This window comes from Microcaecilia unicolor, chromosome 2 (assembly GCF_901765095.1).
Source record: "Microcaecilia unicolor chromosome 2, aMicUni1.1, whole genome shotgun sequence".
Classification (NCBI taxonomy): Eukaryota; Metazoa; Chordata; class Amphibia; order Gymnophiona; family Siphonopidae; genus Microcaecilia; species Microcaecilia unicolor.
The window spans coordinates 418,887,807-418,913,523 of NC_044032.1; the positions used below are offsets into that span (position 1 = coordinate 418,887,807).

Consider the following 25,717-nt stretch of genomic DNA (forward strand, 5'->3'; position numbering starts at 1 on the left):
TTATCAATGTTCAATAGTGGAATTAGAAAAAGTACAGAGAAGGGCAACGAAAATGATAAAGGGGATGGGACGACTTCCCTATGAGGAAAGGCTAAAGAGGCTAGGGCTCTTCAGCTTAGAGAAAAGATGGCTGAGGGGAGATATGATAGAAATCTATAAAATAATGAGTGGAGTGGAACGGGTAGATGTGAATCGTTTGTTTACTCTTTATAAAAATACTAGGACTAGGGGGAATGCAATGAAGCTACAAAGTAGTAAATTTAAACAAATTGGAGAAAATTTTTTCTTCACTCAACGTGTAATTAAACTCTGGAACTCATTGCCCGAGAATGTGGTAAAGGCAGTTAGCTTAGCGAGGTTTTAAAAAGGTTTGGACAGCTTCCTAAAGGAAAAGTCCATAGACCATTATTAAAATGACTAGGGGAAAATTCACTGCTTATTTCTGTGATAAGCAGCATAAAATGTATTGAACTTTTTGGGATCTTGCCAGATATTTGTGACCTGGATTGGCCACTGCTGGAAACAGGATGCTGGGCATGAGGGACCTTTGGTCTGTCCCAGTGTGGCAATACTTATGTACTTATGCACTAATTGAGGCTGTTACTACATAAGTACATAAGTACATAAGTAATGCCATACTGGGAAAAGACCAAGGGTCCATCGAGCCTAGCATCCTGTCCACGACAGCGGCCAATCCAGGCCAAGGGCACCTGGCAAGCTTCCCAAACGTACAAACATTCTATACATGTTATTCCTGGAATTTTGGAGTTTTCCAAGTCCGTTTAGTAGCAGTTTATGGACTTGTACTTTAGGAAACCGTCCAACCCCTTTTTAAACTCTGCTAAGCTAACCGCCTTCACCACTTTCTCCGGCAACGAATTCCAGAGTTTAATTACACGTTGGGTGAAGAAAAATTTTCTCCGATTTGTTTTAAATTTACTACACTGTAGTTTCATCGCATGCCCCCTAGTCCTAGTATTTTTGGAAAGTGTGAACAGACGCTTCACATCCACCTGTTCCACTCCACTCATTATTTTATATACCTCTATCATGTCTCCCCTCAGCCGTCTCTTCTCCAAGCTGTATAGCCCTAGCCTCCTTAGTCTTTCTTCATAGGGAAGTCGTCCCATCCCCGCTATCATTTTAGTTGCCCTTCGCTGCACCTTTTCCAATTCTACTATATCTTTCTTGAGATGCGGAGACCAGAATTGAACACAATACTCAAGGTGCGGTCGCACCATGGAGCGATACAACGGCATTATAACATCCTCACACCTGTTTTCCATACCTTTCCTGATAATACCCAACATTCTATTCGCTTTCTTAGCCGCAGCAGCACACTGAGCAGAAGGTTTCAGTGTGTTATCGACGACGACACCCAGATCCCTTTCTTGGTCCATAACTCCTAACGTGGAACCTTGCATGACGTAGCTATAATTCGGGTTCTTTTTTCCCACATGCATCACCTTGCACTTGCTCACATTAAACATCATCTGCCATTTAGCCGCCCAGTCTCCCAGTCTCGTAAGGTCCTCTTGTAATTTTTCACAATCCTGTCGCGATTTAACGACTTTGAATAACTTTGTGTCATCAGCAAATTTAATTACCTCGCTAGTTACTCCCATCTCTAAATCATTTATAAATATATTAAAAAGCAGTGGTCCTAGCACGGACCCCTGAGGAACCCCTACTACAGTTGCATGGCTGTGTATACCAATTTGCACATCAACTGTGTGCTGTTTTACGGGACAGGTACTGGGCAGCATATGAGCAGAGAATGGACACGGAGTGCACACTGCAATTAGCACATGGTACTTAGGGCCACTTTTATAAAATGCAACTACCGATTCCCAGTGCAGCAACTGAGAGGAAGCCCATTCAATTCCTATGGACTTAGTGGCCTTTTTACTAAGTCCTATGCACATCAATTTGGAGCTACCCCATGGCCTGGGCAGTAATTTCATTTTTTATGTATGCTGGAAAATAACTATTATTTTCCTGCGCGTGGCAGAAACCAGGCAGTAATCGTCATTCTACACGCGTGGACGATTACCGCATGGTTACTGCGTGAGACCTTACCAATAAGTCAATGAAGCGTAGTAAAGAATATTTCAGTACAGTAACTGCAAAGGACATGCTAAACCCCTTCCCCCCCCCCCCCCCAAATTACCACATAGCCTTTGCACATGTCACATGTTAATTTTTGCAAAAACTTACTGCACTTTAATAAAAGGGCTCTAGTATCCTAAATTTCTATTATTACTTGATGAATGTCTCTTACACTTATATTCACTTATAATACCTATCAATTTTAATCCAACACTATATAGTAACAGACTTTATAAATCATTTTTGTTTTTAAGCTACAAAAAATATGCTAGGAATTGAAAATTTTCACACATATTTACTGCACCTCTATTTGAAATACAAATTTCAATCCATAAGCAATAAAAACTGCAAACTACATAGGAAGGATTTGCTCTTTTTGCCTTAAAATATATTACTATACCTTTAATTACTACTGTCCTGATATTCAGCACCACTTATCTGGATAGGAGTGACTCCTACCCTCATAAGTGCCACTCACCGAAGCTATTCTTGGATTTTATTATTATTATTATTTCTGCATTTATATCCTACGTTTTCCCACCTAATGGCAGGTTCAATGTGACTTACATTTGTACAGGATACATTGGTTGTAAAATATGCAGAACAGTGGTTGTATATTGTATAGAACACTGAGGTTTACATTTGTTTGGGTTTGACAACTGCATGTTTCTTACAAACGGTTTGCCATGTGGAAGTCAAGGTTAGGGTAAGTGGGGCCATTTGGAGTACCAGGAGTTTAGTTTAGTTCTGTCATTGCCAAATACATGTATTGATTTACGTTGGACTGCTTTGTTTATGTTGGGTCAGTGAGAAGGAATCTTCTGAATAGATGGGCTTTCAGATGTTTTGGTGCAGATGTATAGGAAACCAGTGGAATATGTTGATTTGTATTTGAGGCATTGGCATCTAGGGGAGTGGAGTTCAGTTGCTTTATCTGGATAATGCCAGCGAAAATCTTTACTGACCACCCTGGGAGTATCCAATAGTGCTGGGTTGGTCAGGGGTCAGAGGAATGCTAGAACCAGAAGCTTTCTGAATATTGCCCATATTCTGAGCCGGTACCCAGATAACTGTCTGGACAAGTTAGGGCTGCAAAACAGTTATCCAGGTACTGGCAGTGAATATTAGCAGTGCTTGAATAACCTCCAACAGCACCAGTATCCAGATACCGCCTTGCGCTGAATATCTGGGTATAGATTTAAATGCTTCAGTTTTTACTTTAAAACAATGTTGATTGTGAAGTTTAAATATCTGGGGGAATATGCCCGTAGTTTGGCTTTGTTTAATAATTCAGTATTCCAGCAACATATATAGACAGGAAAAAATCTTAGGGGCTATTTTTATAACAAAGTATATTGGGGAACAGCACACGCACTTTGCAGATTTTGCCTGATTTTCACACACATTCATAACTGTTGTTTGATGAGCATAATTCTTCAAGGGAATGGAACTTGATATATCACCTTTCTGTGGTTTTTACAACTACATTCAAAGCGGTTTACTTATTTGTACCTGGGGCAATGGAGAGTTAAGTGACTTGCCTAGAGTCACAAGGAGCTACAGTGGGAATCAAACCCAGTTCCCCAGGATCAAAGTCCGCTGCACTATCCACTAGGCTACTCCTCCACTCAAGGATAAAGCATGTACATCCTTTTGAAAATCCAATGCATATAAGTGTAGCCCAGTCACAGAACTCACCAGTGGAAACATCTCCTCAACTTGTATACAGTTTGCAAAGTCATAACTTTACCCATACTGTGACAAGGCTACATCCCCGATGTATAGAGTGAAGCAGCAGAACCATGAACTACATATCCCAGAATGCATTTCCAGTCCTAGCAGTGAGATCCCAGGGGATAGGCAAGCTGGCCATATACCGTCTCTGACCACAAGAGGGAGGGTGAATGAAGGAGTCAGTTCCCGGGACCAGCAATCTGTATATCATGCGGCCCACCTGTAATAGGGAGGGGTGGGCTGAGAAGCAGGAGGAGGATTGGATGGAAGAGGGAATTAATCAGCCTGAGCAGGGGAAGAAAGCAGAACGGAATGGGAGCTTGAGAGCTGAGGAAGGCAGCCCCTGAAGGTTTGGAAACCTACATGGTTTTGGGAATTTATTTTGGTTTAAACCCTGCTTAAGTAGAGAAGCCTGGTTTTCTTTTGAGGAAACCCTGAGTGGTGGGGGAATTACTAACCTGTTTTGAAACCTGATTATTGTGAGAACCTCTGAAGTTGGAAGGCTTGTTTATGAAGGAGGGCTGCCTGGTGGGAAGAAGGGTTCAGTTCAGGAGGAGAGGAGCAGTGCAGGCTGAAAATCCTTGCGCAAGACAGGTCCCTAAAGAACTGAAGCAGGCTGAAATACCTTGGGTGGAAGGAAGTCCCAAAAGTATTGAACCTCCTGAAAGTAAAGGCTGCTTGGTGATTAACACTGTCTTGAGGAGAAATCCTGCTTGTGGGACAAGTACTATTTGTTTGCTACTGACTGGGACCAAAAAAGCAGGGATTTCCAAAGGACTAATGCATTCCCCTCCGGGAAGGGGGCAAAGTCTTTGTGTAATTGGTTGATGTACTAAGCAAGGCAGAACAGCCCTGCTTGAGAAGCAAGTCTCTACTCTGGAGTGAAGTTTTGTTTATGAATCTGGAAAATAAAGGAATGTTTTGAAGTATTTCCTGGTGGCAGTTTTGTGAAGTTCTGGCTATTCATGGGAGGCAGCTTCCTCTCCCATACTGGAGCAGCGGGCCCGTTTACAATACATGGGGTAGGCAATATTATGAAAGCATATCTCTGTGAATAAAGTGTAGAGAAAGCATGTGTTTTTTGCTGAATTATTAATTAACACTGATGCAGGAAAACTGCATGTTTTGGAACTGAGAAAAGGGCTGAAGCTATGGGATAAAAATTATCCACTGAAGAGCAACAAAAAATCATTTCTGCATCAAGCAATTATGACCATCCCCAAATACAAAAACAGCCTCATATATATCAAAAGAATGTACCTTACTTTACCTTTGCCAGACCAGTTTCTCTACTGTAATATGCGTGTTTTAAGGAAATAGCCTGCTAGCACTGAACAGAGCCTTACTATCTAAGGGTCAAGTACCTCTGGACTCTGATATAATGATCTCAAAGCTTTGGGATATGTCATCTGATCCAGAAGATGAGCAAGTTGACCCACACAAAAAAAGGGAAAAAAAACATACTGCCAGTTTGCGCCAATCAAGACTATGCCTATTTCTGCACTTTCTCTTCCATCTCCAGAATCAGAGAGAAATGGTCTAAACTCTTCCTGCTATTCATCCCTACAGCTCTACAAGAAGTTATAAAAAATAGGAATAAGACAAAAACAGGAATACTCTTTATCTTTACCTTTGAAAAAATATATATGTGATATGAAGGTTAACAAATATTAGTCAAATGTTAGGTATATTGAAAAAAAAAAGATGAGATTTGCTCATCCCTCTTCTCTTTTTCTTTCATCCTCTCTGCAATCAATAAAGCTACCTCCACAAGCAACAAGACTAAATGAGCTTTTCACCTGTAAGGAAGATAAAATATCTCAAGGGACTTCACAGAAATATAGTATGCTGATTAACAGAAGATAGAAGAAACAGGATCTCCTATAGCACTGAGGCTAATCAGGCTTAATCTCCAAGACATTTGAGTTCACTGATCCAATGTAAAATACTTTAGGATTAAAATAATGATTTCTCTCAATGAATATTCTCATTTCAAAGATCCCTAGAGAAAAAAAACCCACCATTTGAACAAGTATGTAATCTACATCTATAACTGCCACAATTTACATGTGGAAATGCTTCACATGCAGAGATCCATAACACACAAATATTTCAAGGGGGAATGGTGGGGGCATGGTTTGGGTGAGACATCCAAGTCAGAACCCACTCAAATTCCAGCAGTATGTTAGAAAAGGCTCTGCCAACACAGAGGTGAACATTCTACAGGAACAGCCATAAAACAAACAAACGTGGATAAAATTAATGGTAAGCTCCTGGAAAGAGTATTGAGCTTTATTTATTTATTTATTGCATTTGTATCCCACATTTTCCCACCTCTTTGCAGACTCAATGTGGCATACAATACAGCGTGAATTGTGGAAATATATAAGAAAATATACATTTAGTATAACAGAAAGATCTTGGGTAACATGATAATGATAAAACATGACAGTAGTTTAACAAGCAAATATTGTAAGGCAGTTCTGGATATATGTATAGGAGTGGTAAGGCTTTCAGGTGGTAAGGGATTTTTCAAACTTGCATAAGGTATTTCTATACCATATCTGATGGTATGAGCAGAGGGAACCTAGGGAAACTCAAACATATCAAATTATTTTCCTTATCTGAGTTTCTAAATATCCTATACTGCAATTCAGATCATTTTTATATTTTACTAATGCAACATTAAGTTCCCGGGTTTCCAAGATCTTAGTCCCAATAGAGTTAACTTTGGTCACATAAAGATCTAATTTCTGCTCCTGAGCAATACATGGAATCAGAAGATACCATTCTCAAATCACATAAAAATCCAGTAAGTAATTTTCAGAAGAGATAAGTTCAGCTCTTGGATAGCATCCCAAAGTACTTTTAAAGTTATGGCAGAAAGTTTCTTAATTTCCCTCAACTGCATTATAGAAAGTCTCCCCAACACCTTTTCTATGAGAACTCAGTTAGTTGTACCAGCTCACATAACACCTCACCCTGTGCCATCCTTCAGACTTCTATAGAACAGGACACCGCTAGGTGAACCCACTGGCAGCAGTGAGCTATACACTTCCATTGTGGAGTCCTGCCACACTACTGCTGAAACATTTCTAGGTCATTGAGGTAACACCCTCTGGTCTAGTTTTGCAGATGTATCTCTTGAACAGACTAAAGTGATTTTGAATAAATATCACTTTTTGACACCTAAAACAGGAGAGGAGGCTGCCCGTTCGGCTCCTCCATCTCCCCACCACATTTGCTACCTATACTGTCTTACCTTTTAAAAGAGGTGACGATTAAAGTTTCAGAATTCTCTGTTGTGCTTGCAGGATTGAAGAAAGGATGGTATTGGGGTATATTTAACTACTTACGGCATTCGAGGCTTATTCGCAGGACTCTACAGAAGCAGGGAGCTGAAGCTAAGATGACGTCACCTTTGACCCCCACAGAGTTCATTGATAAGTTCCCTTTGGCTCAAGAAAATAATGTCAGAATCGCGGGTAGTTGTGGAAGCGGCACTGGATGCTAAACTGAAGAAAATGCAGGACAGAATCGAAGCAGCGCATGATCATTTAGATAGCATGGACCTAGAATTTGATGCACAACAGCACCGTGTGGGAGCACTGGAGGTTGAAGTGCAGAACAAACCCCAAGATATGGATCAGCTTTGCCTCAGTTTTCAACAGATGGAGCACAGGGTGGATGACATGGAAGGTAGAGCCCGACGCAAATATTTGAGCTTGGTGGGACTTTCTGAATCCATAAAGGATGATGTTTTGGTGCGGACTTTGGAGACTTACATTCTAAATTCTTTACACCTGCTCTCCCTTGATGTCCCTTTTAAAATAGCATGGGTTCACTGGTTGGGCTCAGGGACTGGCGTATTTGTGAAGCCTAGGGTAGTTGTATTTCATTTGGTGCACTTCGCATATAAGTAAGCTATACTACAAGCTCTATGAGAAGATCAGAGTTTGGAATTTGTAAATAAAAAAGTTTTAACATAGTAACATAGTAGATGACAGCAGAAAAAGACCTGTATGGTCCACCCAGTCTGCCCAACAAGATAAACTCACGTGTCATTTTTTGTGTATACCTTACCTTGATTTGTACCTATCTTTTTCATGGCACAGACCGTATAAGTCTGCCCAGCACTATCCCCACCTCCCAACCACCTGCCCCAAATCCCACCACCGGCTCTGGCACAGGCCGTATAAGTCTGCCCAGCACTATCCCCACCTCCCAACCACCAGCCCTGCCTCCCACCGCTGGCTAAGCTTCTGGGGATCCCTTCCTTCTGAAGAGGATTCCTTTATGTTTATCCCACGCATGTTTGAATTCCGTTACCGTTTTCCTCTCCACCACCTCCCGCAGGAGGACATTCCAAGCATCCACCACTCTCTCTGTGGAAAAAAATACTTCCTGACATTTTTCTTGAGTCTGCCCCCCTTCAGTCTCATTTCATGTCCTCTCGTTCTACTGCCTTCCCCTCTCCGGAAAAGGCTCGTTTGCAGATTAATACCTTTCAAATATTTGAACGTCTGTATCATATCACCCCTGTTTCTCCTTTCCTCCAGGGTATACATGTTCAGGTCCGCAAGTCTCTCCTCATACTTCTTGTAACACAAATCCCATACCATTCTCGTAGCTTTTCTGTGCACCCCTTCCATTTTTTTCACATCCTTCACAAGATACGGCCTCCAAAACTGAACACTATACTCTAGGTGGGGCCTCACCAACGTCTTATACAGGGGTATTAAAACCTCTTTTCTTCTGCTGGTCACACCTCTCTCTATACAGCCTAGCAATCTTCTAGCTACGGCCACTGCCTTGTCACACTGTTTTGTCGCCTTCAGGTCCTCAGATACTATCACCCCAAAATCCCTCTCCCCCCGTCCGTACCTAGCAGACTCTCCCCGCCTAACACATACGTCTCCCGTGGATTTCTACTCCCTAAGTGCATCACTTTGCATTTCGTCACATTGAATTTTAATTGCCAAATGTTAGACCATTCTTCCAGCTTCCGCAGATCTTTTTTCATGCTTTCCACTCCCTCCGGGGTGTCCACTCTGTTGCAAATCTTAGTGTCATCCGCAAAAAGGCAAACTTTACCTTCTAACCCTTCGGCAATATCACTCACAAATATATTGAACAGAATCGGCCCCAGCACCGATCCCTGAGGCACTCCATTACTCACCTTTCTCTCCTCCGAGCGAACTCCATTTACCACCACCCTCTGGCATCTGCCTGTCAACCAGTTCCTAATCCAGTTCACCACTTCGGGTCCTATCTTCAGCCCTTCTAGTTTATTCAAGAGCCTCCTGTGGGGAACCATGTCAAAAGCTTTGCTGAAATCTAAGTAGATTACGTCCATAGCTCGTCCTTGATTTAATTCTCCGGTCACCCAGTCAAAGAATTCAATGAGATTTGTTTGGCACGATTTCCCTTTGGTAAAATCATGTTGTCTCGCAACTTATTTGCTTCCAGGAAATTCACTATCCTTTCCTTCAGCATGGCTTCCATTACTTTTCCAATAATCAAAGTGAGGCTTACTGGCCTGTAGTTTCCAGCTTCTTCCCTATCACCACTTTTGTGAAGAGAGACCACCTCCGCCGTTCTCCAATCCCTCGGAACCTGTCCCGTCTCCAAGGATTTATTAAACAAATCTTTAAGAGGACCTGCCAGAACCTCTCTGAGCTCCCTCAATATCCTGGGGTGGATCCCATCCTGTCCCACTGCTTTGTCCACCTTTAGATTTTTAAGTTGTTCATACACACTCTCTTCCATGAACGGTGCTATATCCATTCCATTCTCACATGTACTTTTGCCAGTCCATCGCGGTCCTGCTCCAGGATTTTCTTCTGTGAAAACAGAACAAAAGTATCTATTTAGCAAATTAGCTTTTTCTTCATCATTATCTATATATCGGTTCTCAGCATCTTTCAGTCTCACAATTCCCTTTTTAGTCTTCCTCCTTTCACTAATATACCTGAAGAAAGTTTTGTCACCCCTCCTTACATTTCTAAGTTTTATGTTTTCAGGACTATACTGCAAAGATGCTTGTTGCTCGGAAAGCTTTTGTGCCATTATATTCTGAGCTTTATCTCCGAAAGATTTCATTTGCCTTGTTTCACCCAGCAAGACTTCGAGTCAACTATGATGGAAAGACTCACTTTTTTAATACTGTCAAAGCAGCAAAAACTTATTTTTTTACAAACTATCCCAGCCAGAAAGGGCATTTAGATGATGCTCCTGTGAGAATACATGTCCTGCTGTCCTCAGAGAACACCTGCTACAGGTGAGTAACTTAGATTTCTCCGAGGACAAGCAGAACAGTGTTTCTCACATATGGGAATCCCTAGCTACCAGGCTCACCTAAAACAACAACTCAAGAACAATAGAAACTTGCAACAGCAAGGCCAAACAGAACCAATTAACCTGAAGCTGTATACAATCTTGTTGTGAGGATGTAGCTTGGAACAGAAGAAAAATGAGCCTAGCAGGGTGGAGTTGGATTCTAAACACCATACAAATTCTGCAGGACTGTCTGGCCAAACCGGCTGTCATGTTGGGTATGCTGCTCAAGGCAGTAATGAGATGTGAATGTGTGGACTGAAGAACGTGTTGCAGCCCTGCAAATCTCCTCAATAGAGGATGATCTCAAGTGGGCTACCAATGTGGCCATAGCTCGGATATTGTGAGTCATGACATGATCCTCCAAAGTCAGACCAGCCTGCACATAAGTGAAGAAGATGTAGTCTACTAGCCAATTGGACAAAGTGCATTTTCTGATGGCTGTCCTCATCCTTTGGCAAATGAAATGGAGCCAGTGGGAGTTCCACATTCAGTTAAACTGGATGATACTAAAATTATGTTTGATATCATTTTTTAATATTATATATATCTCAATTTGTACCCTGCCTAGAACAGTAGGATAGAGAGGGCTAGAAATATTTTAAATAAATAAGTAAACAAACAAACTTAATTCTGAGCTATAGGTGAACTGTTCTGTCCTGGTGCTGTCGGAGCACATCACCCCACTTGTGTACCTGACTCAATCCTGCATGGCAAAAGTTAAATTACATTATAAAGATCATTTTGTCAGTCTTAAACTGCTATACATTACTTAACAGAATAGTCAAAGATGTAAGTAGTACTATCCAAACTATTATTAAAATAATGAAGGACACCTTGGCTTTTTTGTTTTATTACTTATCCAAATTTGATTACATGATCCTTCAAAAACTACAAAGCAAATTATTAAAAAATAACACCAATTATTTATTTATGACATTTATACCCCACGTTTTCCCGTACAATTTTGAGTTCAATGTGGCTAACAAGCTAAAAAGAAGCCATTATAAAATATGAAGCAAAATACATAAACCCACACATATCAATAAGGAAAGAATCATAAATATATAAAGAATTCAATAATAAAGCATAATGAGGAGAATGGAAGGGGAGACTGGGCACCAGGATCAATTGACAGAATTTTTTTGAAAAGGAAAGATTTCAAAAACTTATGAAAAACCAAAGAATCATGTTGGGATCTTATATTTTTTGGCAAAGAATTTCATCATTTAGTACCTTAGTATGAAAAAGTAGCTGAATATATAGATTTATAAACTACATTGAGGTAGGCCAGCGAGGGGCATGCTGAGCAGCCGCACATAACATGGCGGCTGCTGCCCGGCAGCTCCTGCGTCAGAGCGACCCTTCCTTTCCGGCTTCCCCATCGACGATTGAGATGACACGGCAGGAGACCCCCTTGTTGTTGGTTGGGAAGCCGGAAGGGGCAGGGCTACAGGGGAAAGCATAAAAGCTGCCAACGAGGACTAGGGAGCCTCTTGTTGGCAGCGAGCGGCGCGGGAGTTTCCCTCCCCCTTCCCTTTCCCGCGCCGCACCGGGGGAGCTAGACATGTGTACTAATGGGGGTCATGCTTCGCAAGCATGCTGATTTGCCCGTACCGATGTTTCCCCCGCCAGCAGCCAAGGCTGCCCTTACTTTGTGAGCCTTCCCATTAAGCTCACTGATTATGGTTTCTGTTTAGCTGCCTGACTATTCAACCATGGCACTGCGTTGCCATTTCAACTTGTTATTGTGCCTTGCTTAGCTATTTTATGTACTATTCTTTCGTTTTGCTGCACTGTAATACCAATAGTTACTGATTCTGTCATATGTTTTCTTTCAGTGCCCAACTATGTACCAGGGCATGACACTACATTATGCATTTTGTGACAGCTGGCGGAGGCACCTGAGCCTGGGAACTCTGGGATGTGTTGGAACAACAGCCGAAAGGAAGATCACCCAATTCAGGCAAAGGGCGGCCTCGCACTGCTCGCAGACCAATCACCTCGCTGGTTCAGGCATGGCAGGTGGGGCTCTGGTCTATGGGGGGCTGCCCCAGGCAGATGGAGGCTGGGCCACGCTGGGGGCAGAATAAGGATGGCCGCAGCATGGGCTGAGATGCTTGCTCTCTAGCTGGATAAGCTATGGTGGAGAGCGCAAGCATCCGCAACGGCAAACCCAAGGCTCGGGTGCTTCCTAGGGATTGTTTAATGTCTTTTCAATAAAAGCTGTGGCCATTTATTCCAAAACCTGTCTCAAGTTTGGTCTGTGAGTACGCTAGGGGAAAAGCGAGGGCGGGAGCGAGAGGGAATGCAGCCTGCCTATGTTATTACAAGTAGGGAAATGGAGATGCAGGTAGTCTCTTGCACCGAAGATTAAACTGCAAGAAGGCAAAGTAACAAGGGGCAACATATAGTCTGGGACAATACCATACAAAATCTGAAATGTAACAGCACAGTGTTTGAATACAACCCTGGCCCTAATGGAAAGCCAATGCAAATCTACCAGCAAAGGAGTAGCCCTCTCAAAGCATGGTACATGCGTGACAAGTCTAGCCGCATTATTTTGGGCAGTTTCCTTAAGATACATTCTTTACACCCTGCCAGCGAAGTAGCGAGGCCGGCTGACACCTGGGGCGGGTCGCCGCTGTGCACCCCCCCCCCCCCGGGTGCAGCACGGTGCACCCCCCCCTCGGCACGCGCAACCCCCCCACCCCGGAGTGCATCTTTACCGCTGGCGCTCCACCCCGCCGAATGCACGTCGTCTCTGGGAGCTGCGTCGGCTCCGTTGGTTCCCTGCTTTCTCTGCCCCGGATCAGGAAGTAACCTGTTCCGGGGCAAAGACAGCAGGTAAACAGCGGCGCCGACACCCCCCCCCCCCCCCAGCTCGTGCACCCGGGGCAGACCGCCCCACCGCCCCCCCCCCCTTCCTACGCCTCTGCACCCTGCATAGATAGAATTACAATAATCAAATTGGGTCAAAACAAGAGACTGATATTTTCAGATTACTTGTCCAATTGAAAAAAAGGGTCTAATGCACTTTAGCTTCTAAAATAATTTAAAAGATTTAGTAACCACCAAGGACACCTGAGATTCAAAGGTTAACAACAACCCCTAAAATTATTAGAGTGGACTCCAAAGGATAAGAAATACAGTCAGTGCTAAAATTGCTGCAGGGATCATGATCAAACAGATTAGTCATTACCAAAAATTTAGTCTTCTCACGATTTAATTTTAGTCTGAATTCAGAGGTTCCAGGATTCTATTAAATAAAGGCCAGTTTTGATCCTATATAGAATTGCCTGGATGTCATCTTGAAAGGGGTTATAAAGAGTGACATCATCCATATAGCAGAGCCATCACGACATTAAATAATATTGGAGATAGGGGTGACCCTTGCAGCACAACACAGTTTGGAGACCAAGGAGATGATAATGCGTGCAACATTTTTACTCTGTAAGACCTATATTTCAGGAAGCTCTGAAACCAGGACATGACTTTCTCACAGATCCCAAATTGGTCTAGTAAATTTAACAAAAGATTATGATCCACCACATCAAAGGCACTTGAAGTGTCAAATTGCATAATCAGGATCTTGTTCCCTAAACAAATTTCCTCCCTGAAGGCAGAGACTAAAGTGGTTAAAACAGTCTCAGTACTATAGCACGGCATGAAGCCAGACTGGACATGTTCAGGAGACGAAAGCAGGAAAAGATAGTTAGACAGCAATGCATGATTATTTATAAAAATAAACAATATAATATAATACACAACATACAACCCACCATGCAAGTATCGTGGGTTTTAGCGCTAACTAACCATCAACACACAGCCAAGAAAATGGCTACCATGTGCTAATAGCAGCCAGTTCAGTAAAACTCCTGCACTAACTGTTGACACTACAGTTATTGTATGGTAATTAGCACACACTGAGGGGCATAATCAAACGGGGACGACCATCTCTAAGGGCACCAATCTCTAAGGACGTCCCAGTAAAGGGGCGGGGAAACCGCTACTATCGAAACAAGATGGGTATCCATCTTTCTTTTCGATAATACGATCGGGGACGCCCAAATCTCAACATTTAGATCGTCCCCGGTTTTCAGCGATAATGGAAACCGAGGACGCCCATCTGAAAAACAACCAAATCCAAGGCATTTGGTATGGGAGGAGCCAGCACTCATAGTGCACTGGTCCCCATCACATGGCAGGACACCAACTAGGCACCCTAGGGGGCACTGCAGTGGACTTCAGAAATTGCTCGCAGGTACATAGCTCCCTTACCTTCGGTGCTGAGCCCCCCCAACCCCCCCCAAAACCCACTCCCCACAACTGTACACCACTACCATAGCCCTAAGGGGTGAAGGGGGCACCTACATGTAGGTACAATGGGTTTCTGGTGGGTTTTGAAGGGCTCCCATTTACCAGCACAAGTGCAACAGGTGGGGGGGATGGACCTGGGTCCACCTGCCTGAAGTGCACTGCACCCACTAAAACTGCTCCAGGGACCTGCATACTGCTGTCACGGAGCTGGGTATGATATTTGAGGCCGGTATAGAGGCTGGCAAAAAAAAATTTTAATGCTTTTTTTTTTAGGGTGGGAGGGGGTTGGTGACCACTGGGGGAGTAAGGGGAGGTCATCCCCGATTCCCTCCGGTGGTCATCTGGTCAGTTTGGGCACCTTTTTGAGGCTTGGTCGTGAAACAAAATGGACCAAGTCGACCAAATGCTCAACAGGGACGCCCTTTTTTCCATTATTGGCCGAGGACGCCCATCTCTTAAGTACGCCCCAGTCCCGCCTTCGCTATGCCTCTGACATGCCCCCATGAACTTTGGTCATCCCCGCGATGGACTGCAGTTGAGGACACCCAAAATCGGCTTTCGATTATGCCGATTTGGGCAACCCTGAGAGAAGGACGCCCATCTCCCAATTTGTGTCGGAAGGTGGGCGCCCTTCTCTTTCGAAAATGCCCCTGATAGTGAAATATGCAGTTAGTGCAGATGCACCTAAAGCCACCTCAAGAATTGTCTAAATATATCTGCACTAATTGCACTTGTCATTAACACATGATAGGGAACTTGTTTTTGTAAGCCCCCACCAGTTACCACACAATTACCACATAATAGGTTTTACACCTAGTGCACAATAAGTGCACAAACATACCAGACTTTAGTAAAATGGCCCCAAAATAATACATAACAATAACTGAAAGTAAATATCTTTACAAAAACCATCATCCATAATCAACCCCCAATACTGATTATCAGCCAAAGACCTGTGAAAATAGACAAGAGTAGGTTCACATCCTGATAAAATTACGTAGCAATTAAATTCCATAAAGGTGGAACAATGTAACTAAAGGCAGTGTGTCGTGTAGAGGTCAGTCTGGGTAAGGAAAGACTAGATACTGTCAACAAAGTCTGTCAACATAAAGACCTAATATTCAGAAACATCGCTGAAAAAGTATGAATAAAGTAGAAATATTAAGTGGAATGGTATGACATACTGTATAAATGTTGCAGCATCTGTAATGTTTTAGCAAACCTACCTGGCACTCCACTTTCAGTACAGAGCAAAAACTCTCTGGGTACTGCACTGAGGAAAGAGCCATGTTTCCTTTTTGCCACCATAGTACGGGGAGGCATGTACTGCCTTTTACCATATGATTTCTCAAATGATTCTTGCACATCATAGGAACCAGGTGGTGGGACATCCTGGAGTATTGAGAAAGAATAACATAGACATAATGAAGTAAAATAGTGAGCACTGTATAGGGACAATTCCACTACTGGGAGCCTCTGTTTAGGAGACCCTGAGGATACACACTAAGAACATATTCTGTAACAGAACCTGGGTGCCCTGATTCCATTATAGAGTAACATAAGTCAATATCGGCACAGCTAACATATACATACTGCAGTTACAGCAGCCATAAACATGGCATAAGTACACGTGTGTATATGAAACAGGGACATGTATAACCTACAGTATTCTGTGTTACATGCCTAACTAGGAGCTCCACCCAAGTCCCTCCCATGCTCTACCTATGGTTATTCCTTCTTGAATTTATATTTATTTTATTTTATTTATTGTGAACATTTATATCCCACATAATCCCACCAAGGCAGGCTCTATGTGGCTTACAACATTTGGTGAAAAGAACAACGTAATATATGCTATGTAAGTTAGGCATGCAATTAGGATGGCACTTTCGCAGATTAGTGTACACTTACATGCATAAATCATAGTATTCTAAACATTTACATACATACACAGTACATAGATGTGAGCAGCTAGATTATAAAATTGTCCTTTATTATCTGTCAAAGTAGAAATCATTGCAGATAATTTTCTTATTTGTTGCCTAATGCTGTATACTGCCTTGGGTATATATTGGGGTTCATTTTCGAAAAAGAAAACCATCCAAAAAATGGTATAAAGCGTCAGATTGTCATTTTTTCACAAAAAGTCCAAATTGCCATTTTCAAAGCTCATTTTTAAGATGTCTTTCTATGCAGTTCATCTAAATCTCAAAGGGGCGTGTTGGAGGTATGTGTTGGGCGGGCTTACAATTTGGACGTTTTTCTGCAATGATGGAACAATGTAAAAACGTCCAAGGCAAAAAATAGGATGTTTTTGGCTAGACCGGTTTCAATGACGACTAAGTGCCAAAAAGGTACCCCAACTGACCAGTGGCCACTGGCCTCTTCCCATCCCCCTAAGAGGTGAAAGTGACAGTACATACTAGGCTCTACGAAGGCTGCAGGTATAATGGTCATTCCTCATAGAGCAGTAAGCAACTTCTTGGAGTAGCCTAGTGGTCAGAGCAATGTACTGTAGAGAAGGGGATCCATGTCCTTATCCCACTCTAACTGGTACACTTGTTGTGGAAAGTGTGACCTCCACAAAAACCACAAAATACCTACTGAACCCACAAATAGGTGATACCTGCAGGCATAAGAACCACTGTAGTGGTGTACAGTTGAGTACAGTACATTGTTTGCTATTCCTAGATGGCTCACCATACAATATAAGGAGGTTATGATGTGATGTGTACCTGAGACCTTTTATGTGAAGCTCACTGCAATGCCCCTAAGCTGTCCCACTGCTCTGCTGGAATGTCCGTGTAGCCAGTCTAGTATGGCTGCTGCCCCTAGACATCCCAAAGGCTGGTTTTTGTGTGTTTTTCCCCTGGACATTTTTTGTTTGAAAATGGCTCTGAAAGAAACACATGCTGTGCACAAAAACGTCTATAATAGGGCAATAATCAAACCAAAAAGATATACATTCTTCTGGTTCAAAAATGACTATGTTTGGCACTGGATTTCTGGACATTTTTTGCAAAGCATCCAAAATCAGATTTGGACATCATATCAAAAATGCCCCTCATATTGTCTTTACTATTCATTTGCATGGTTTACTTAGAAGTTCTCAGTCATATCAGTCCTAGGTTGTTAGTATTACTATTAGTATTGTACAATCATATTTTTTCATTTTATTATTTTTATAGTGCTCATATTAAAATACCTTTATTACTTTTTAAAGGTTTCTATAGAACTTCTGAGCAAACCACTAATGCTACAGTGCTTCTTAGTAACTTTAGCTGTCTGATGTGGACCGAAGGTTTGAAGCCAGTTTGTGAACTGCAGTAAGCTGAAACCTCAGATATGTATATCATCTAAACCTGAAGTCAATTAGATCTTAATTAAAAAAGATCCTTACCATGAAAAAGAATGGTAACGTCTTTACTCCTTCTACCTCCAGCTCCCAATCACTTACCCACCTGCTGAGTCTTTTAATGGGGCAGAAGCAATTATCAGTTGCCCTACTAGGGTATTTCTCAAAATGGTGCTGTTAAGAAAATGTTAGTGCTATTGTGGAAAATAGCAGGAATGACCTTAATTCAGTCCTGCCCCACGAAGAGTCCTGGCAGATGGAGTAAGAAACTGGGAGACATGGGGTGAGTGGAGAGAGAGAGGGCCTCTGAGGGTTTTCACCATTTCTCAATATCAAACGTTTTGTATCACAATCTGGGACGGGGATGTATGCAATATATAAATCAGGATCTGTGGTACCAAAGTGAGTATATAATTGTAACTTAGGTTCTGAGAACATTGATTCTGTATGACATCTAAATGAAGCCATGAAGACAGATCTGCAAAAGAATGTACCCAGGTTTCATCTGTTCCTCAATTAGTCTTATAGTTTTTTTTAAACACAAATTGGATATTCCAGGCAAAGCCTTCCTAGAAGGAGTCAGATCTACCTTCTTTCCAAAGCTATGTACCAGGGACCCAATAACATACAAAGACTGAGTTCTACCGCCATAATTAAAGAATGGTTCTACTCTGAGGCAGCTGAATATTAATGAAAAATATGTGCAAGTCTATTTATTTTATCACAAGCATTTGCAGGGAAAATTCTGCAGTTTTTTTTAATAAAAGATTTTGTTTGCACAGTTTTTATGTACATTTCATCTCTTCTTTATGTTTCAGTAAATTATATTCTAAGATACTGAGTTTGGAAACTGTACAAGCTTATTAACTTCTAAGTTTTATACTCTATATACAGTATTTAATGCTTAAATCTTACCTCATCTTATAAGGATTGCACAAACTGAAGTAGATTTTTTTTCTTTATTAGTCATTTTAATAATTTTTCTAAAAAACTGAGAGTTCCTATTGCTGAAGAGAGTCCATCTGTCTACCCATAAGAATAACCTCAGTGCGGAGTATGGTGCACATGTTTGGTCAGGCAGCCTTGGACAAGTAGCATAATTGTGGTGCTTTAGTTTCAAGGCCAATCATCTGGACACTAAAAGCTTGTCCTATATGTCATCAGTTCGCTAGTTTAAAAAAGGAGCTTAGTAAACTAAAGGAGGAATTAGATACACTTAAAGCAGCTTCAAAGACTCCACAAAATCATACTGCTCAGAATCAAACCAAATTCACACCACTGCCTCAAAGGATAAAACCACCTAAAAATAGATGGTTCACAGTAGGCTCAGGCAGAGTTCGTTATGTGACACACAAGCATCCGCCCTCACAAGTTTTGCCCCTACAGAATTCTTTTGCGCCATTACAGCACTGTGATATGCCTGAAAATAGAACGGATGCAGAAGAAAAAGGAATGAAGGTGGAACAAAAAGATAGGAAGGTACCCAAAGGGTTAAGACACCCCCAAACCACTAAAACACATACCAGGAAATGTAGATGGAATGCAATGACCGCAAATGCTCACAGTCTAAGCAATAAAGTTCATGACCTTCAAGCCCTGATGGTGGAGGCAGACTTAGACATTGTTGCAATCACGGAGACGTGGCTAAATGGTTCCCATGAATGGGATGCAAACATACCAGGCTATAATCTATTTAGGAAGGATAGAGAGGGTCGTAAAGGTGGAGGAGTAGCTCTGTATGTGAGAAATGATATCACGGCAACTGAAATGACAGGGACCTGGGGAAAAGAAGAAGCGTTATGGATCACCTTAAAAAGAGATGATAGAACCTCAGTCCATGTGGGTGTTGTCTACAGACCCCCGACACAACTGGAAGAACTAGATAGGGATCTGATCGCGGATATTCAAAAGTTAGGAAAGAAGAGGGAGGTGCTGTTGCTGGGAGATTTCAATCTGCCGGATGTAGATTGGAAGGTTCCGTCGGCGAAATCGGAGAGAAGTAGACAGATCGTGGATGCTTTCCAAAGTGTTTTGCTCAGACAAATGGTGACGGAACCCACGAGGGACGGAGCGACGCTGGATCTGGTGCTCACAAATGGGGATAGCGTGTCAAATGTCCGAGTGGGTGCCCACCTGGGCGGCAGTGACCAACAAACGGTTTGGTTTGATATGACTGCTGTAGTGGAGGGCAGCCACTCAAAACTCAAAGTCCTGGATTTCAAGCGTGCTGACTTTACTAAAATGGGGGAATACCTGAGGAAGGAGCTGATGGGCTGGGAGGAAGTACAAGAAGTGGAAGGACAGTGGTCCAGGCTGAAAGAAGCTATAAATAGGGCTACAAACCTTTATGTAAGGAAAGTAAATAAAAGCAAGAGAAAAAGGAAACCGATATGGTTCTCCAAACAAGTGGCTGAGAAAATAAAGGCTAAAGAGTTGGCGTTCCAGAAATACACAAAAACTCAAGAACAGGAACACGGGAAGGAATACCGGAAGAAACTGAAAGAAGCCAAGAGAGAGATATATCTGGCAAAAGCACAAGCGGAAGAACAAATGGCTAGAAATGTAAGGAGGGGTGACAAAAGTTTCTTCAGGTATATTAGTAAAAGGAGAATGACTAAAAAGGGAATTGTGAGACTAAAAGATACTGCGAACCGCTATGTAGATAGTGATGAAGGAAAAGCAAATTTGCTAAATAGATACTTTTGTTCTGTTTTCACAGAAGAAAATCCTGGAGCAGGACCGCGATGGACTGGAAAAAGTACAAATGATAGTGGAGTGGATACAGCATCATTTACAGAAGAGAGTGTGTATGAACAACTTGTAAAGCTAAAGGTGGACAAAGCCATGGGTCCGGACGGGATCCACCCCAGGATATTAAGCAAGCTCAGAGAGGTCCTGGCGGGTCCTCTTAAAGATTTGTTTAATAAATCCTTGGAGACAGGAGATGTTCCGAGGGATTGGAGAACGGCGGAGGTGGTCCCTCTTCACAAAAGTGGTGATAGGGAAGTAGCTGGAAACTACAGGCCGGTAAGCCTCACTTCGGTTATTGGAAAAGTAATGGAAGCGATGCTGAAGGAAAGGATAGTGAATTTCCTGGAAGCCAATAAGTTGCAAGATCCAAGACAACATGGCTTTACCAAAGGGAAATCGTGCCAAACAAATCTCATTGAGTTTTTTGATTGGGTGACAGGAGAATTGAATGAGGGACGAGCTATGGACGTAATCTACTTAGATTTCAGCAAAGCTTTTGACACGGTTCCCCACAGGAGGCTTTTAAATAAACTGGATGGGCTGAAGATAGGACCTAAAGTGGTGAACTGGATTAGGAACTGGTTGACGGACAGACGCCAGAGGGTGGTGGTGAATGGAGTTAGCTCGGAGGAGGGAAAGGTGAGTAGTGGAGTGCCTCAAGGATCGGTGCTGGGGCCGATTCTGTTCAATATATTTGTGAGTGACCTTGCCGAAGGGTTAGAAGGTAAAGTTTGCCTATTTGCGGATGATACTAAGATCTGTAACAGAGTGGACACCCCGGAGGGAGTGGAAAACATGAAAAAGGATTTGAAGAAGCTAGAACAATGGTCTAAGGTCTGGCAATTAAAATTCAATGCGAAGAAATGCAAAGTGATGCACTTAGGGAATAGAAATCCACGGGAGATGTATGTGTTAGGTGGCGAGAGTCTGATAGGTTCAGACGGGGAGAGGGACCTTGGGGTGATAGTATCTGAGGATTTGAAGGTGACGAAACAGTGTGACAAGGTGGTGGCTGTATCTAGAAGGTTGTTGGGCTGTATAGAGAGAGGTGTGACCAGCAGAAGAAAGGGGGTGTTGATGCCTCTGTATAAGTCGTTGGTGAGGCCCCATCTAGAGTATTGTGTTCAGTTTTGGAGGCCGTATCTTGCTAAGGATGTAAAAAGAATCGAAGCGGTGCAAAGAAAAGCTACGAGAATGGTATGGGATTTGCGTAACAAGACGTATGAGGAGAGACTTGCTGACCTGAACATGTATACCCTGGAGGAAAGGAGAAACAGGGGTGATATGATACAGACGTTCAAATATTTGAAAGGTATTAATCCGCAAACGAACCTTTTCCGGAGATACGAAGGCGGTAGAACGAGAGGACATGAAATGAGATTGAAGGGGGGCAGACTCAAGAAAAATGTCAGGAAGTATTTCTTCACGGAGAGAGTGGTGGATGCTTGGAATGCCCTCCCGCGGGAGGTGGTGGAGAGGAAAACGGTAACGGAATTCAAACATGCGTGGGATAAACATAAAGGAATCCTGTTCAGAAGGAAAGGATCCTCAGGAGCTTAACCGAGATTGGATAGCAGAGCCGGTAGTGGGAGGCGGGGCTGGAGGTTGGGAGGCGGGGATAGTGCGGGGCAGACTTATACGGTCTGTGCCAGAGCCAGTGGTGGGAGGCGGGACTGGAGGTTGGGAGGCAGGGATAGCGCTGGGCAGACTTATACGGTCTATGCCAGAGCCGGTGGTGGGAGGCGGGGATAGTGCTGGGCAGACTTATACGGTCTATGCCAGAGCTGGTGGTTGGGAGGCGGGGCTAGTGCTGGGCAGACTTATACAGTCTGTGCCCTGAAGAGCACAGGTACAAATCAAAGTAGGGTATACACAAAAGTAGCACACATGAGTTGTCTTGTTGGGCAGACTGGATGGACCGTGCAGGTCTTTTTCTGCCGTCATCTACTATGTTACTATGAGGAGAAGCGTGAGAGGAGCAAAGCGGTCCTGTGGCATTATTGTTTGTTCCAATTTGTGGCAATCCTGCTCTCTGTTGCAGCCAATGCCAGAAGCTCTCCCTAGACCAAAGATGCTGGCATCATCCCGCCACCACCACCATCACCATCACCAACTTTGGAAGGCTGCCCCACGCTTGGACACAATTGTAATAAATGTAAACAGCTTCAGATTTTGATCTTGTCCCTCCTGGCACAGAAGTCCCAGGTGCCCTGTCTCCACGCATTAACACTAGAGCCTGGCCACCCTAGAATTTCAGGCTTTGCTGTCATTGCTCCTACTGCTACAGCCTCCAATAAATGCATGGTCCATCAGGTTTGTCTGGAAGGCTTCAGACTTCAAAGTGCTCCTCCAGAGTTTAGCACAGAGGATGTCTGTAGGAAGAGAGGAGAGTGGAGAAGAGAGAAAAAGAAAAGAAGGAAGGGAGAGAAGTGGAGGAGTGGCCTAGTGGTTAGAGTGGTGGACTTTGGTTCTGGGGAACTGGGTTCAATTCCCACTGCAGGCACAGGCAGCTCCTTGTGACTCTGGGCAAGTCACTTAACCCTCCATTGCCCCAGGTACAAATAAGTACCTAAGCTGCATTGAGCCTGCTATGAGTGGGAAAGTGCGGGGTACAAAAAAAAAAGCAAAAGGAAGATAAGAGGTCTAGAAGGGAGGGATGAGAGTAAAGAAATGGAGAGCAAGATATGAGAAGAAAGAGAGACAAGAAGATAGGGATGAGAGGTAAGAGACAGACAATGGGCGACAAAAAAGAGGAAGCGAGAAGAAACCTGAGAGAGATGAAAATTCATGCTACCACCGGTGCTCCTCATTTCTGCCAGCCTCATGGAAATACAGGACTTTGAAAGAGCAATAGGCTATCTGTGCTGCTGCATTTTAAGGGGAGGAGGGATGGGAAAGTTGGAAGGATTTTTAGTTGGCTAAATAAGAATACACGTAATACACACAGCCTCATGTTAGGTAGAATGCAGAAACTGGAATTGAGACATCCAAGTTGGGATGTGTCAAATTCCAGTAATAATTCAGAAAAGGATCCAATACATGCAGAAATGCACACAAATACACTGGTTACATGTAGTGGGAGCAACCATTTTACAACTGGCAAAGCTGAAAACATCAAAAGAAGAATAGTTTACCCTATTTGCAGCTTTTTGCTGTATAGAAGGATTTGTACTGAAATTTTAGATTTTAAGCAACATGGGAAATATATATAACTAGATGCCTACACCTATGTGCCACTTACACACATCAGAGGAGCCAAAACTGGCAGTTACATGCTCTTTTCCTTCTGAACCCAATTCTTCCTTTGTTTTACTTACTTTCCACTAACTCCATTAGTTATGCGTTTACCACAAACTGTATATTCTTATTACGACTTTGTATTATTTATATTGTTGCTATGTAAACTGCATTGAGCCTGCCACGTGTGGGAAAGCGTGGGGTACAAATGTAATAAATAAAAAATAAAAATAAATAATTGTGCTAGGCACTATTCTATAAGGTTGTGGCCTCACTGTGTGACTGCAAGGGGGTGCATAGCTGAATTGGTGGGCTATGAGCATGCCTCCAACTTGCATGAGTAAATTACAGAATACTATCAGGCTTACTTTCGAAAGAGAAAGACGCCCATATTTCGACCCAAATCGGGAGATGGGCACCTTTCTCTCATGGGCGCCCAAATCAGTATAATCGAAAGCCGATTTTGGGCGTCTCCAACTGCAGTCTGTCGCGGGAACGAACAAAGTTGACGGGGGCGTGTCAGAGGCGTGGTGAAGGCGGGACTGGGCCGTGTTTATCAACCGAGGAGAGATGGGCGCACTCGGCCGATAATTGAAAAAAGAAAGGTGCCAGAAGCGAGAATTTGGGTCACTTGTTCTGGACCCTTTTCTTTCCACATACAAGTCCCCAAAAACTTCCCCAACTGCCCAGATGACCACCGGAGGGAATCGGGGATGACCTCCCCTGACTCCCCCAGTGGTCACTAACACCCTCCCACCAAAAAAAAAGAACTTTAAAAACCTTTTTGCCAGCCTGTATGCCAGCCTCAAATATCATACCCAGCTCCATCACAGCAGTACGCAGGTCCCTGGAGCAGTTGTTAGTGGGTGCAGTGGACTTCAGGCAGGTGGACCCAGGCCCCCCCTACCTGTTACACTTGTGCTGGTAAATGGGAGTGCTCCAAACCGCCCCCAAAACCCACTGTACCCACATCTAGGTGCCGCCCTTCAGCCATAAGTGCTATGGTAATGGTATAGAGTTCTGGGAAGTGGGTTTTGGGGGGGGATTTGGGGGGCTCAGCACCCAAGCTAAGGGAGCTATGGACTTGGGAGGTATTTTAATTTTTTTTAATTGTTACAAGTGCCCCCTAGGGTGCCCGGATGGTGTCCTGGCATGTGAGGGGGACCAGTGCACTATGAATCCTGGCCCCTCCCACGACCAAATGCCTTGGATTTGTTCATTTTTGAGCTGGGCGCCTTCGGTTTCCATTATCGCTGAAAACCGATACCGCCCAGCTCATATCTGCCCAAATCTGAAGCATTTGCATGGCACAAAATGTATTATCGAAACAAAAGATGGACGCCCATTTTTTTCGAAAATACGGTCTGGCCCGCCCCTTCACGGACCCGTCCACAGAGATAGATGCCCATGGAGATGGGCATTCATGTTCGATTATGCCCCTCTATATGTTACATGCTTTATATGGTATGCTTAGGCATGCCCATTTACACCTGCCATTGACCTGGCAATCTGGGTTCATGCTAGTATTCTCCACCTTGGCACACAAAACGTGGCATCCACAAGCCTAAATGGAAGCATCCCTAAATGTTTAATGTGGAGTCTTAGGAAGTGATAATACCTTATTAAGGTTCTGAAGAAAGCTTATAATAAAGCTAAACATAACAATCTTGAACTCCTCTTAGGTAATAAACCAAAACAGTGTGGTGATGACAAGTTTCAAACTTGTGTGTTGACATTTTCAGCTGAAATTGCAGAAGTGGCAAGTATCATCAGAAGATGGTGGGAAGTGATACAGATTCATCCAGTGGTCAAAAATGTGAGATGAAAGGGGTCTTTTACTTAAAATTAGCTCATGCTATCTGCCATAGGGATCAT

General features: G+C 43.1%; 1 protein-coding gene across 1 annotated transcript in view; it reads right to left on the reverse strand.

Annotated features, from left to right (window-relative positions):
• The window catches only part of STPG2 (sperm tail PG-rich repeat containing 2), an 873,622-nt gene that overhangs the window by 324,404 nt on the left and 523,501 nt on the right, over positions 1-25,717 (reverse strand). Inside the window, exon 11 of the mRNA XM_030190712.1 lies at positions 15,726-15,891. Within this exon, the coding sequence (XP_030046572.1) occupies positions 15,726-15,891 (166 nt within the window). The remainder of the gene's footprint in view (positions 1-15,725; positions 15,892-25,717) is intronic.